Source organism: Haemaphysalis longicornis, unplaced genomic scaffold (genome assembly GCF_048455015.1).
Source record: "Haemaphysalis longicornis isolate Haplotype H1 unplaced genomic scaffold, Haemaphysalis longicornis Haplotype H1 scaffold_2, whole genome shotgun sequence".
NCBI lineage: Eukaryota > Metazoa > Arthropoda > Arachnida > Ixodida > Ixodidae > Haemaphysalis > Haemaphysalis longicornis.
This window is the reverse complement of record NW_027526295.1, coordinates 133,258,432-133,272,704: the sequence shown is the minus strand read 5'-3', so window position 1 is coordinate 133,272,704 and position 14,273 is coordinate 133,258,432. Positions and strand designations below refer to the sequence as shown.

Sequence of the window (14,273 nt, the reverse complement as noted above, 5' to 3'; positions counted from 1 at the left end):
CACTGCAACTTGTACACCTTAGTAATGACACATCATATGGAGTGCTGGGCTGCTCACAAATAGGAATCATAACTACCTTTCATACCATTCTGAATTTGCGGTTTCTTACCAATGAAAAACTTGATGCCTGTCACTAAACGTAGCTAGAAACCACCATGCACCGACACATTAGAATAACCACTCGGTATGCCCGTGCTAGGAGACGCCTCAAGCGCGTGAATAGATGGCAGAGGCTTGTAAAAATTACTTTTCTCAGCCTAAGAAAGTATTTTAACATGTTCCAACGCCGCGTTTCGCTACGACAGATTTCTATTTTCTCTTGTGTTCTTTGTCTCCTTTTTTCCATACACTTGGTCTCCTCGATATCCGGGAACTGCTGATTCGTCCGCAGAGACTCAGAAAACCACCCAGAACGGTGTTTTTTTTAGATTACACAGTTTTTACGAAAAATGGACCCGGCCTCCCATTACAACACTGAGAGATGGTCCACTATACTCCTAAGCAAAATTTTGACATTAGATGCGCAGACAGCGGGCAACTTAACAGCAATTATTATTCTTGATGTATTGGTTTGATTCATTCTGAGACTGCCGCATTCTCTTCAATCTCAATCAGCGCGTAAGGCATTCTCTCTCTTTCATGCCATCAACTGTTTTTACTGCAGTAATTTCGACCGCTTCACAGCGATTTTATCGGTCACAGTAAAACCAGAGAATGTCAGAACATTGCGCAAACCGGAATTATTAATTTGCTTGCAGCACAAAATGATCGAGAAAACTCCTAGACCGACGTGGATTTCCCTTCCTGCTCAAAACAAGCACGTTTCATTGTGCTGTTGTTAACCTACCCGCAGTTTCTACCTGACATTTTTTTCAACCCCCAATAAACGCTGTAAAGCGATGAACAGACTGTCCTAGCGGGCGCCGCTAATTCACACAAAAAAATCATCGCACCATACGAGCAAAACTGAGGGCTGCCGTCGACAGTGACGGCGCTTAAAGGGACACTGAAGTGAATTTGTCAAGCTCCCGTTTTTGCTGGCACTGCGTAGACTGGCTCAAATTAGCACACTTTTCATCGTTTATCCGGTTGACAAATCGGTAATTATTTTACAAAGCGCGAAAGAAGAAAAACTACCATGCGCGGTTTGCGGCGGCCGCACCAACTAAGGCTGTGACGTTGGGAGGAGGGGCGCCGTGATTGGACGATGCCCAAGGTTGCAATCACACAAGTTTCGGTTTCGGTTTCGGTTCTGTAAAACATAACCAATGGCTTTGTTGGATGGGCATTCTCAATATCTCAGTAATCATCGTACCGCGCTTCTGCTATGTTGTCGGCTGTAAAATGCACAAGATAAGCCTCCCAGGACGGCTTGTAGTCGTAGCATTCACTAGCCGAGACCTACGCAGTGCTGAACGCCCTCCGCGTACCCGCAGACGCCCAAATGTCATGCGCTTTTCCCCCATATTTGGAGCTTGCCTCCCTCATGCCTGAATCGTAAAAAGCGTGTTCGCACCAGGCCAAGGGTCTGTTCATTCTGGCCTGTGCCCACTGCCTGCAAGCAGTCGGTGCTTATGGCAACAGCACGCCAACGAGAACTCGCTAGCGCGCCAGTGCCAGCCTGCGCGCGTTTTGTGAACTAGTTCGTGTAGCCATGAACGTTGCGGCCCCAAAAAAGGTGAACTCAATATAGAAAACATCGGCGGAAAACAAAAAAGTTAACTTACAAAAAAAAAAAAAAAGCACGTACCCGCGGGGATTCGAACTCGTGACCCGCAAAACATTTGTGGAGAATTCCTAGCGCCTCAGACCGCTAGGCCACGGAGCGGGACGCGAATGCCTTGCTAATATAGGGTATATATTGTACAACCGGTTTACACTTTTATTTAGTTTTGGCATTTCAAGCCGCTTAGGTGACTATTTGTTGTACTGCGATCGTGCAGTAAGCGTCGCCCGAGTTTCCACAGTAGCTCACGTCTAGCAATTGCATTTCGTAGACGAAAAAGCGTTCGCAGATGCGTAGTCGTGCTGCTGACCGCTGTGCTTGTTCGCCCAGCGCAAAAAAGTGCTTCCCGCGCCCTAGTTTTACGCTGTACGGTAAAAATATCAGTTGATTTTATTTGCTTAGTACCTATATTGACTTCGCTGACTCTTCTGCCGCCTTCAAGAGGCCTTATATTTTCCTACTGGCGTACCAGTCAGCGAAGCGTCGCATGTGCAGCGCTTGTGTGAAGCGACCTTGACTTGGAGCTAGATACAGTGTACAAACAAACCAAGTAAAGAAAGGCACGTTCTTCCATTCACAAACGTGTCCTGGCTTCGTTTCAACTAAGCGAACGAATTGCGACCAAGCAATTTTTTTTAACCTCCTTGATTGCGACGACCCGCCGGCGGCCGGCGGACGAAACGCTGTTCCGACTGGCTCTGTCGGCCGGGGAGCCGTGCAGTAGCGCAGCCGTGGCGCAGCCAATTGCCAGCTCATCCCCTCCTGACGTCACACGAAAACGCCACAGAAAATGGGCGAGCGTAAAGAGAGGAGGACAGCGTTTTCGAATTAGTTTTTCTACTAAATAAAATCGCGTAAACGCGCCTAGAGTGGTCGAAACATGGCCTGGGGACTCCGGACTACAATTTGCGCTAGTAATCCCGCAAAGTTTACATATCACTTCAGTGTCCCTTTAAGGAGTGCGCCATAGGAGCGCCGCCGACAGGAGGCCCACCACGAGGACAGCCAGCGCCGGCGCGTTCTCCCGGGACGCGCTGGAGAGCCTGCTCTCCCGGGACGCTCTGGGGAGCCTGCTCTCCCAGGGCGCTCTGGTCGCGCTGGGGAGCCTGCTCTCCCGGGACGCGCTGGTCGTGCTGGGGAGCCTGCTCTCCCGGGACGCGCTGGTCGCGCTGGGGTGCCTGCTCTCCCGGGACGCGCTGGTCGCGCTGGGGAGCCTGCTCTCCCGGGACGCGCTGGTGAGCCTGCTGTGGTGGGGCACGCCTACTTGGATGGTGCCCTTGGACCTCTTGTACGGCGGGCTCAGCTCGATCTTGCCGGCTGCGCGGAAAAACCGTTGAGAAGAATAGGTGATGAAACAACAGGAGAGAAGTGACGGTTGAGGGTTTTTAGATGCAAAACGTTTCATGCTCGCGGCTGTATCCCTCCCTCCCTCGTTGTCGTTGTCCGCCGTCCGCACTCTACAGCGCATGCGCGTCTCTTGAGCCCCGTCACCGTTTGGGCAGACGTCAGCGCAGTCCACTATAAAAAGAAATAGCTAGGCGGAGGCCGGTTTCGACCCCACGACTCTCTGGCCGCAACGGGAGGTACGTGGCGCTCTTCCCACTGCGCTACAAATCGAGACGGGAGCGTGTGCTACGAACGCGCCTTATGTCCTTCACTCAATCAAACTACGCTAAGAAGCTACTGATAAAACGAAGGCACGCGAAGCTGAACGTCAACGGAAACGACGAACTGAAAACTAATGGGAACTTCAGCCGACCCCATGGCTGCTTCGCATACTACTCAGGGTCCCCCAACGGGACTATTCTGTAATTTTTAAAGACGATAGTCTTTCTTGGGCTACTTAAACCCAGAAATTTTGGTCTCTCTGTCTGTCTGTGACTCGATTCAGCCACCCGGCCAAAGTAATACAAGGCCTGCGCAATAGTATTATATAGTCACAGCTAAATCTACCCGTCTAAGTCCGGTGTAATGTTCATAATTGTCAACATTGTTGAAGATTAACAAAACATTACGCAAATATAAGACAACAAATTAATACAGAAGTTATATTTGCAGTGTTCCTTTATAAAAAATCATACATCCTTGGATTTTTGTGAAATTAAATACTTCATAAACTGCAGAAGAAAAAAGTTACAGCCGTTCCACTCTACGTGAAAACTGTTGGAAATGCAGAGCACTGATTCGCCATAATGGGCTGTAGCGCCGTTATCCGCTCACTGCTACCACCCGACGCATTTCAAATTTCCCGCCTTCGCAGTGCTCGCGCGCCCCCTGCCTGAAACTGCGCCAGCAGGAGTTCTGTTCTTTTTGTGCTTGTTTTCCCTCCCGCATCGCCGCCCGACGTTCACGAATGGCTGCGGCTTCTCACTGGCGAAGTTCGGCGTCGGCGGCTCGCTTGCGGCGCTTGCGCTCAGCATCCGCAGCACGCCGCCGCGCCGCCTTCTCTTCCCGCGTAGACATTGTCGATGAAGTCGATGGTGAAACGTGAAACGTGCCGTGAACCCCCTGCCGCGGCTATGACGCAACGTGGAGCGGCTATGACGCAACACAATCCAACACAATCCACTTTAATCCAATCCAATCCAATCCAATCCAAACCAATCCAATCCAAGTCAAGCCAATCCAAGTCAATCCAATCCAATCCAATCCAATCGAATCCAATCCAATGCCAGACCGACGGGGAGCGATGCGGACTACGGACGCCAACGCGGGTGACATCGTGAGTTACTGAAATGCTCTGCATTTAAAATTCACACCGCCGTCGCCGGCTGTCGCCCGTACCACTATATATCTTCTGGCGCCATTTTAAGAAATCAACCGGCAGCAGTTACGAAGGGTTCCACTAGATAGGTTCCACGTTCTGCTTGGAACGCACGTGGAGTAGGGCAATGTGGTTCTATAAACGCTGAAGTAGGGCGCCTCGATTCACGCGCGTCTACGCCGTACGGCAGCGTTGGCATCGAGACACCGGGCCTGGAGCAGTGGAACGCGATAAATTTAAAATGATTTAAGCCAACCTTTGGCGTCTTTACCTTGAGAGGAGCGCGACGCAAGAGGAACAACATGAGATGTGAGCGGGAAAGTGAAAGGAGGCATTTACTTGGCAAAGGTAGACAAAGACTATCGTCTTTTGTCGACATTTGCTACGTAAACAGCAGATACGCGGCCAATTTTCATTTTTACGCGCTGCTGTATAAATGCGAAGCACATGTTTTCGTGTCATTCATGAAATAATGACAAAAGCGAAAGGTATGCTGTTAGGAAGGGGCCGCTCCCAACACGTCCCAATACAGACTACGTAAGTATGATTGCTTCCCACAAAAGACGAAAAGCGAGAGTTAAAATTAACGGTTTATTTCCGTGGTAAGCAATTGGCAGCGGAGAGCTCACTCAGAACTGAAGGCCGACAGCCGCCGCCACTTCTCCGCCGCCAGCTGGCATATACAACCTGAATATCAACAAATTGCGCGGCTCCATGTGTCGCGACACGCATCTAATAGTGTGCTGTGCGGGCTAAAACCGGCAATGTCAAACGTTTGGCGAGTTAGTGATGCATACGGATTCATAGCACAAACAAGATGACGGGACGACAGCAAGGGGACACACGAAGCGCTGACTTACAGCTGGATTTTATTTTCTCCGGAAACGTCAAATATAGATGCAACTGAAGGAAACGAAAAATAAAAACAACATAAAAGCAGCCATGAAAAACAGAAAGTCAAACCCACATGAACCACGGTACGGGGAAGGCTAAATCTTCGGGTCAGATAAAGCACTGAAAGCCCTTCGTGGATTGAATGGAAAGCGTTGATTACGCCTGCCTTTACATTGTTGAAACCGATACATCGGTCACCAGAAGATGTCTCAATGACAACCTGACCTGAGGGAGCACCACAATAATGTTAAAAGTAAAGCGGATGGTCATCGTGCCCCCCGATGCGACAGATGCGGCTGCGAGAAGCTATGAGAAAATCGCCGTGTCATCGGCTAAAGCTTGAACGTGCTAGCTCGAGAAATTAGCGATGCTACCAAGATTGAACGCTTGGGTAAGCATGCACCAGTGTAGCTTCATTGCACTCACGAAGAAGGAACTAGACTATCTTAACAGGGCACGTGCCGATTATTGTTAGTTGTGGGGTTTCTCGGCCCAGCGCATGCTGATAGAGAGGGCACGAGCAGCCAGCAAGGACCAGGGCATCCCGGACTAGCGGACGCCCCCCTCCTGTGGTGCTCTCACCATCCTGCACCATTAAGCTCCAAATTAAAGATGTTTATCTTCTCTCTCTCTAGTTGTGGGGTTGGATTTCTGCATTTCGTCTTTTTTTTTAAGCTTTTTTTCTTCAGTTTCGTTTATATTTGGCGTTTCAGGCGAAAAAAAAATCCTGTTGCAAGTCAGCGCTTTGTTTGGTCTCTTGCTGTCGTCCTGTCGTCTTACCGTTTCCACTGTGGTTGAATAATACGTGGAGTCATCTGGCTGCCCCTACCAAGACATGCACAAGTCTCGATTTTCGATAATTATGTTTTACACTATATTTTGTGAACTTATGTACGCTTTAGACGCAGCCCACTTTCTGAGGCAAAAGAGACTGGAGCCTAAACAGCAAGGGTATTTTGTGTAGCACTGAATACACTTCCATTCACCACTCATTCAGCTCCGCATATCAAGCGGTTGTGTCATAGCTCTGCTAGGCTCACACGGCTCCTGCATGACATAGCCACCCGGACATGCGTTTTGTAATTGCATCGCAGCAGGAATCTATTGCAATTTACATTCCCCGAACTTTGATTGCCTCATTGTATTTGTCTGCCTGGGTGCCCAGTCGCTGATCTCTCGGTTCTGTAAATTCTGTGGCGAGGCACTTACGACAATTATTCGCAAGCTTTCATCTCTACTTGGCTGCATGATTAATGAGCTCCGCATCCGCTCCTAATTTATTGCTTTGCGGGGCACTGATGTCACTGATGATAGCGTCACCGCAATCGACGTTATAATATGAGGCGACCTAACTTCCCCTAATGATGCTGCTAACGTCATCACCACATTGATAGAGATGCAAAGACAGATAACCGTCTGAAAGGTTGATTTAAATTTACCTTTCGCCGTATTGTTCGCTGTTCCACAAAGCGCATTCTATATGTGGAAAAACCACCATGTCCCTAAACTGTTACGCGGGTAGATTCGACAGGTATACCTATGAAGGACTTGAGTCATGAAGAAGGTGTTCTTGCTCACACGAAGATGCAGTAGGTACAGGACGCATACGGATTCAACACGAACCGTTTTTATACACGTGAGCAAACGCATAGTTCAAGCTTTCCTCTCTTTCATGTCTGAAAGTAACCGCTTCTGAAATCGGTATCTATTATCCCAGGAACTGGGATGCTCGACTTGCTGAAAGGTATACTCGTTGCGCTGAACGTGACAGAACGAACGCAAGCAGAGTTAGGAAGAGAGCAAGCACTCGTTCCCATTTTTGTTGAACTCTAAATCAACAAAATCGAGAACGTACCATTTTCTTAAAATTTGATATCGCAGTCGGAATGGACCACCGTTAACTTCGCTTGGAAATTTTCTTGTCTCCCAATAACGAGGCAGTCAAGCAGATAGCCTCTTGCAGGAACTCCTCGGGGACGCAAAGTGACTCCATTATACTCACTTGTAACGTTTGCTTGCCCCCAGAAGTATAGCTGGTGAAGATGCCCAGTCAGGTCGGAGCCGGCCACGCGCATTGGCATTGAGAAGCGACACCAAACACGCTCCTTGTCCTGTTTCACTGTCACGTCCTCCAGAACCTGCGTTCGACAGCAAACAGTATTCAGGTATTCTAGGCATCTGTGAAAAAAATTAACATCCTACACTGACTTCACGTCGAGAATGCTAATGTTAACAGCGAAGCTGCCTGGCGTTCCCTAATCACAATGCTAAGGTTCATAGAACTTCTCAAAGCAACCAAATGGATTCCAGTTCACGTAAATGCAATTTTGTCGTGTTCCACAGCTCGCACCATCTACTGGCACGTTTTGTTAATTCTGAACTGAAAACACTGCCACGACATGGCGCCGAGGCAGCTTTTAGTATTTTGACGTCAAAACAGTTTGTCAATGGTATTTTTCATTCGCTATCGCAAAAACCAAGCACCCATATATTTTTTAATTAGAAGAACAATGCAAATATCACTTGCGCATTGATGTTTTGCCTCAAATATACCTAATGTTTCCCTTTTGCTGAACAATACTGACAAGTATAAACATTTACAGCAGGTTTAGTTGTTTAGAAATACTTTGCGTATATAATGTCTCTAAAATATTTCAAACTTGCTGCACCGTGCGCTTGGCGCCTTCTCTACCCCTCGTGAGGCTACGCCCTTTCCACATCTCTGGTGCTGGTGGTGAAGAAAACATTTAGTGCTGCACACGCGTTACCACGCCTCGTTCCGTAAACGCCTGGAGCAAGAATATATTCGCTGTTAATAACAGCAAAGGAAGAAGTTTAACGTATTGACATGAACAACAACAGTTTGGTAAAGTTTTGAAATGACGCTTTAATCAGCCTGTTAAGCCATCTCAATATTCCAGGTAGTGAGTACGCCTCACAGGCTACCTTGACAAGAAGCCCAACACGTAATATAGGCAGTAAGCAAATCACCGCGATGCACTTTGCAAATAAAGCCAATTCGTTGTCAATGAATGTGGCAATGGTTTTTTTACGAAGTGCCCTGAAGATGCTCTACAGTGGGAGTACCTCCGCCGTTACAGAAGTGGTCTGTATTTCATTCATAATTCCCAAAAAAGGTAGCAAAATTTACTTGATCGTAGTGCTAAAAGCTAGCGACAAACAGAAGGCACAAGAGAGAGAGACCGAGAGAGAGAAACGGCTTATTCAACGCGGAAGAGATAAGTCCAGCTACTGGCAGCACTTGCTACCTCAGATGGAGGTGATTCTAGTGAGACGAAAAAGGACAAGTACAAGACAGAGGCAAAAACGCTACATAAAATAAATCCAGAAAGAAAAAAAGAAAGGACAAAGGGTGAAGACAAAGAAGAAATTACAAAAGCCAGAGAAATAAAGTATTGTCCATATATGCCCGCCTGAGAACCCGCTAGACAACGTTTTTAAGGACGATAGTCTTTCATGGGCTACTTTAACGCGAAACTTTTGGTCTGTCTGAATGTCTGTCTCTCTGACTGTGACTCAATTCAGCCAGCTGGCCAAAGTGAAACAGTTGCTTCGCAATAGTCTTATCTAGCCACAGCCAAATCCATACGTCTAAGTACGGTGGCAACGTTCATACTTGTCAACATTGTTAAACAAGAACAAGACATTACCCAAATATAAGGCATAAAATCAATACAAAAGTATCATTTGCAGTGTTCCCTTATTAAAAAAATTATATATGCTTAGTTTCTGCGGCACCAAATTAAATACTAAATCAACTGCAGAAAGCAGTCGCTTGCTGTTGCCCGCGCTCCTGGCGGCATTTAAGAAATCAAACGGCCACCGTAACAAAAGGTTCATCTAGATAGGCTCCATGTTCCGTTTGGAACGCTCGTGGAGTACAACAATGTGGTTCTATAAACGTTCGTAGTAGGGTGATTCGATTGACGCGCGTCTCCGCCGTACGGCAGCGCTGGCATCGAGGCAACCGGCCTGGAGCTATGGAACGCGGTAAATTCAAATTGACTTGACCAAGCCTCTAGCGTGTTATCTTGGGAGGAAGGAGACGGGAGAGGAACAGAATGAGACGTGGGTGGGAAACAGATGGGAGGCATTTACTTCGCAGGGGCACCAGTCGACTACCGTCTTTCGTCGGCATTTTCAAAGAAAGGAACAGACACGCGGCCATTTTTTTGTGCGACCTTTTTCTGGACATTGTTTCCTATGCACACATTGGTGTTAAAGCGGTCCACTCTAAAGTAGCCCGTATTGCGGTACTTGCGGACGTCAACATTGTTAACTAGCCGAGGTACAATAGGGGTAAACAGGCCAAGTATTTCACGTCTAAAGGCGCAATCACCTGCAGCGTACTTTCAGCGTTTCCACGCGTCGATGTCGTCCCGCGTCAACGCGCGTCGCCAAAAATGCATGGCGACGCAAGCGTCAGTTCGCCAGAAATCGGCGTCGACGCAGCGCGAGAAAGCATCGGAAATCGGGCAGCAGCGGTCGGGTTTCCAGCCCTTCTCGTGTTTTAGACTCATTCCTTTCATCAAAAAACAATCAATTTCTTTTCAACTTGCTGTAATCGGCTGCCTTGAGACAAATTGCAAGCTATTTCTGTTCGAAAGCGGTCATTCATTTGTGGACTGTTTTGGCTTTCATCGGGAGATCGGGGATTTACGATAGCTTTTTGTGAGTTAAATAAGAAAGCTCTGCCTACATCGCCTGTAGTATTACCATGATGGGGATTGTCTGCAAGATCGGTGCGTGATGAATAGACGTTACCAACGCCACAATTCCATTCGTGGTTACCGTGGCTTGCCATACCGGAGATGGAGGATGTGCGAAGCCTTTCTTGACTCAAATAAGGGGGCTGTGGTTACATCGCTTGCAGCACTAGCATTATTGTCCCCAGCTCCAAGATCGGTGCGTAAGAAACAAGCGTTAACGCCGCTCAGATCTCTCAAATACGACGAAAACAAAACACTCCAGACAATATTTGTCGGCACCCTCTTTTAGAGTACGGAATTCTTGGCCCCCGCCTCGCCTTCTGGCGTAGTCGAGCGGTAGGGCGCTTGGGCCTTGTGGTTTTGTTTTGAAAGTCCATGGTTCGAATCTGGACAACGCCTTACTGTGTGTGTGTGTTTTTTTGCGGTAAGGGTTTGATCAGCTTTTCTTAACGGGGTAAACAAAGGGTGCCGAGTACCTTGCCTTTTAACCTACAAATGATGCTCGACGCTAAACTCAGCATCAAGGCACCGCCGAAATTTGTTTTGCTTACACTTTGCATTAATGAAGCTGCAGTCGGTGTGTAACATCAAGTTTAAATCAAGTAGCAAGTAAACGTTTGCGAAAGGCGTCTTCGTTTATCATCCTATCTTATTTTGTTCAGACTCTACGGTAATGACTTGAAATGCACTTCGCAGCTGGCATGTCCATTTTTGCCCTCACATTTTTTTTTTGTAAAGCTAGGGTCTTGATAACTGCAGTTCAACAATTGACAATGACTCCAAATAAGTGACTTCAACCTAATGGCAAGGTTCATAGAAACGTGTCCAGCAACGCACGCCGACGCAGCGGCTGGCGCATGACTTCGCCGGTCTCATGCGGTTACTCGCCCTCTCCTGCGTGTCCGCGCGTTGCCTCCGAAAGAAGCTCGCGCAACGCGTGATTTTGCGTCCATGTGGTTAGGGCTTTAAGCCCGTTCTACATGGCGCGAATGTCGCCTCCGAATTCGCATTGCAGCGCAGCTCATGCGACAAGACGATCTATTCTCGTTGCTGTGACAAATTGCCACATGCTTGGAATAGTCCAACGTCTCTTGTGAACGCCGCTGGGCATTTGGCAATCTGTTGCCGCAGTGAAAAAAGGAAAAATATATTGTTGGAGCGCACGGGCGGCACCTTGGTTAAAATTCGCAGGCGAAATTCGCACCATGTCGGACGGGGTTCACGCGATGTGGGTGGATGCGTTGCGGATATGCAAACTGTAAAGAGCTAGAAAAACAACTGCTATGAATCGAAAAGAGTTCCGATGTCGTGGCAAGGCGAAGTGCCAGAGCGCGAGGACATGTGACCAGCCGCGTTGTGCTTCAGTGACGCACCTGGTTGGTTTCGACAGGAACGCTGTCGGCGTCGTGCAGAGTAAAGTGACGAACTTCGGCTCCCATCTCTGTTCGTATGCAGGCAAAGATGCTGGCAGCTTTCATCTGCAAGAGACGGGAAGAGGCGACAAAGAAAGTTATAAACTCTAATATCTAAGCACTGATTCCATACATTACCGTTGTGGTCCTCGAATGCATGCACAAGCCTAAATTGTCCATTTCACCGCGTATCAGTCATGCATAGAAATCGCACCGCGATCACTAAATTTAGGTGTCTGCGCACAGGTAACACGCTAAGAATGACAGCTTTACGATGAGCACAGCCAGAATAAAAATTATTTCTGAAAAACGCTCATCATAAGCCGTGTTGCTCGCTATTTAGCGAACAGAACGGCGTATTTTGAAAGACATAAAGACGGAAGTGGGAGCTCAGGAGGGAGAAAAGAGTCCCTTGTCATGACACCAGAGTAGCAAACGCTTCAGTTGGCTACTCTGACGCGTCACGAGAATTACAATGACTGTGTCTTAGAGATTATTCGATTGCAAAGAAAGCAGTTAACCTGAGGAGGAGGGGGTGCGCGCACTGAACGGTATTTGCAGATTTTTGAGTGTTTAATGTAATTTTCAATGCCTGAACAAACCTCAAAATCATGAAAACATTAAAATATAAGCGCGCCATCGAAAACGTCTAAACTTGCAGACAACCGAGAGTAGCTATCAAGTTACTCCAACAAGTTGTTTCAATTAACAAATTCTTTCAAGACAAGTTCTTTCAGGACAACTTGTTCCACGAGTGTCCTTCTGTTCTTTCCCCAGTTTTTCCTCCCTTTTCTTCTTCCCGCACACCAGGATGTTTTCTTGTTTGTACACTTATAAAACTATTAAAGTTTGGCAATCACATATTCGCGTGAAATTGAAGACGTAGTCTCGGTATGACCTTTGTACCCTTTGAGAGCTGTCATTAGCAAAACCGAAAGTAACATCAGACTTTCTTTCTTTGGGGATATATTTCTAATGAGGCAGGTTGTAAGCTACTGTCTTTTTTTCCTACGGTTGTCAATATTTGACATTATTATTGCTGTAAATTGCGGATCAAGTCAAGGACTGCATTCATATCATTCCCCACTGTCGAATTTTTGTTTAACATTTGCCTTTCGTTTGAATCAAGACAGCTTTATCGCCAGCAATGTTCCGAGCTTTAGCGGACAGTCTTTTTTTCTGCCGTTGCAATGTCATACCCAATGGAAGGAGGAAAGTTGGCTTAGACTAATGAAACCATTACGTTAGTTGTGCTTTGGTGCCTTTGCACTCACCCAAGACTAAAACTGGGCTTGCAAGTGGCATGTCAGCGAGCGCCGGTTGCATGCGGTTCTGGGGCCCCATTCTCTAAAACGACGCGGCGTCGCTCTTAAACGACGGGGTAGCGCCATGCAAATGAATGTGTTCTGGGGTCGGGGCCGTCGCTTTGAGCTGTTCCAGGGGCCGAATTCTCTAAAAAACGGGCGTCGTTTTGAAACGACGGGGCAGCGCCATGCAAATGCATGTGTTCTGGGGTTGGGGCCGTCGCTTTGGGGCGACCCGCAGGGGCAATCACCGCAGAAAAGCGCCGTGGCAAGGGCGCGAAGCGACAAGTGAAGCGACGGGGGGGCAGTGGGTGTCACTTCGAGCCCTTGCCACAGCGCTTTTCTGCGGTGATTGCCCCTGCGGGTCGCCCCAAAGCGACGGCCCCAACCCCAGAACACATGCATTTGCATGGCGCTACCCCGTCGTTTCAAAACGACGCCTCGTCGTTTTAGAGAATTCGGCCCCAGGACGGAGCAGCCCTGCAGAAAAGCACTGTGGCAAGGGCACGAAGCGACACCCACTGCCCCCAGTCGCTTCGCTTGTCGCTTCGTGCCCTTGCCACAGTGCTTTTCTGCAGGGCTACTCCGTCCTGGAACAGCTCAAAGCGACGGCCCCGACCCCAGAACACATGCATTTGCATGGCGCTACCCCGTCGTTTAAAAGCGACGCCCGTGTTTAAAGAATTGGGCCCCTGGTTTCCCCAACTGACAGCTATCGTAACCCCCCAACTGACAGCTATCGTAACCTATCACAATATTTTAGCATCTTTTGGAGCCAAAATCTCTATATTATGCGGCAGCCATCCATTTCTGTAGCCCAAATTTCTAGGTGAAGCTTCAGAGCGTAAAATACAAATTTTTATAATCAAACACTAGCAACCTTCAACGCGCCCCGCGTACCTCTCAGCGCGGCGGACGTGGATACTCGTCTGCACCTCCTCTCAACTTTATGCCCTTATCGCTCTTTCCTCGCCCCCGCGCGGCTCTCTTGTGACGTTGCTGATACCGGAGGCCGTGCCAACGTTTTTAGATTAGGTCAGTTTGCAAACTCCGCCGGTGGAGGCGGCCCCAACTCGTCTCCCGTCCGCAGCGGCGCTGGCGTCGCGTTGAGATCGGCGGAGCAAGCAGCCACCGCCGCCGGCTGCTGCAGCCGCCGCAGCCGGCCGGCAAAATCCTTCCCCCTCAGTGAGTCGACTTCTTAGAGAGCCACAGACAGCGCTTTGCTCGCTGTGCGTTTCTTCGTTGTTGATCCTCGGTTGGTGCCTTGCTATAAATTCATTAAAAGAACTGTTACACATGATTACCGTCCATTCTTCAAGGTCGTTGATGTCTGGTGTTCCACTACCTTCTCGTCGGTGTTGTCGGAAGAGGTCCCAGTCCGTCCACTTGTGTTCAAGTGTGTGACCTCCCCCGCCGAGTATCTCGATCTCGAGGATGTAGTGG

General features: G+C 48.4%; 1 protein-coding gene across 1 annotated transcript in view; it reads right to left on the bottom strand.

Annotated features, from left to right (window-relative positions):
* Nucleotides 1-2,678: 2,678 nt before the first annotated feature.
* Nucleotides 2,679-14,273, bottom strand: part of LOC144168296 (uncharacterized) — a 99,548-nt gene continuing 87,953 nt past the window's right edge. The window contains exons 5-7 of the mRNA XM_077697308.1: nucleotides 11,488-11,592; nucleotides 7,387-7,522; nucleotides 2,679-3,043 (exon numbers count right to left, since the gene is read on the bottom strand). Of these exons, the coding sequence (XP_077553434.1) occupies nucleotides 2,679-3,043; nucleotides 7,387-7,522; nucleotides 11,488-11,592 (606 nt within the window). The remainder of the gene's footprint in view (nucleotides 3,044-7,386; nucleotides 7,523-11,487; nucleotides 11,593-14,273) is intronic.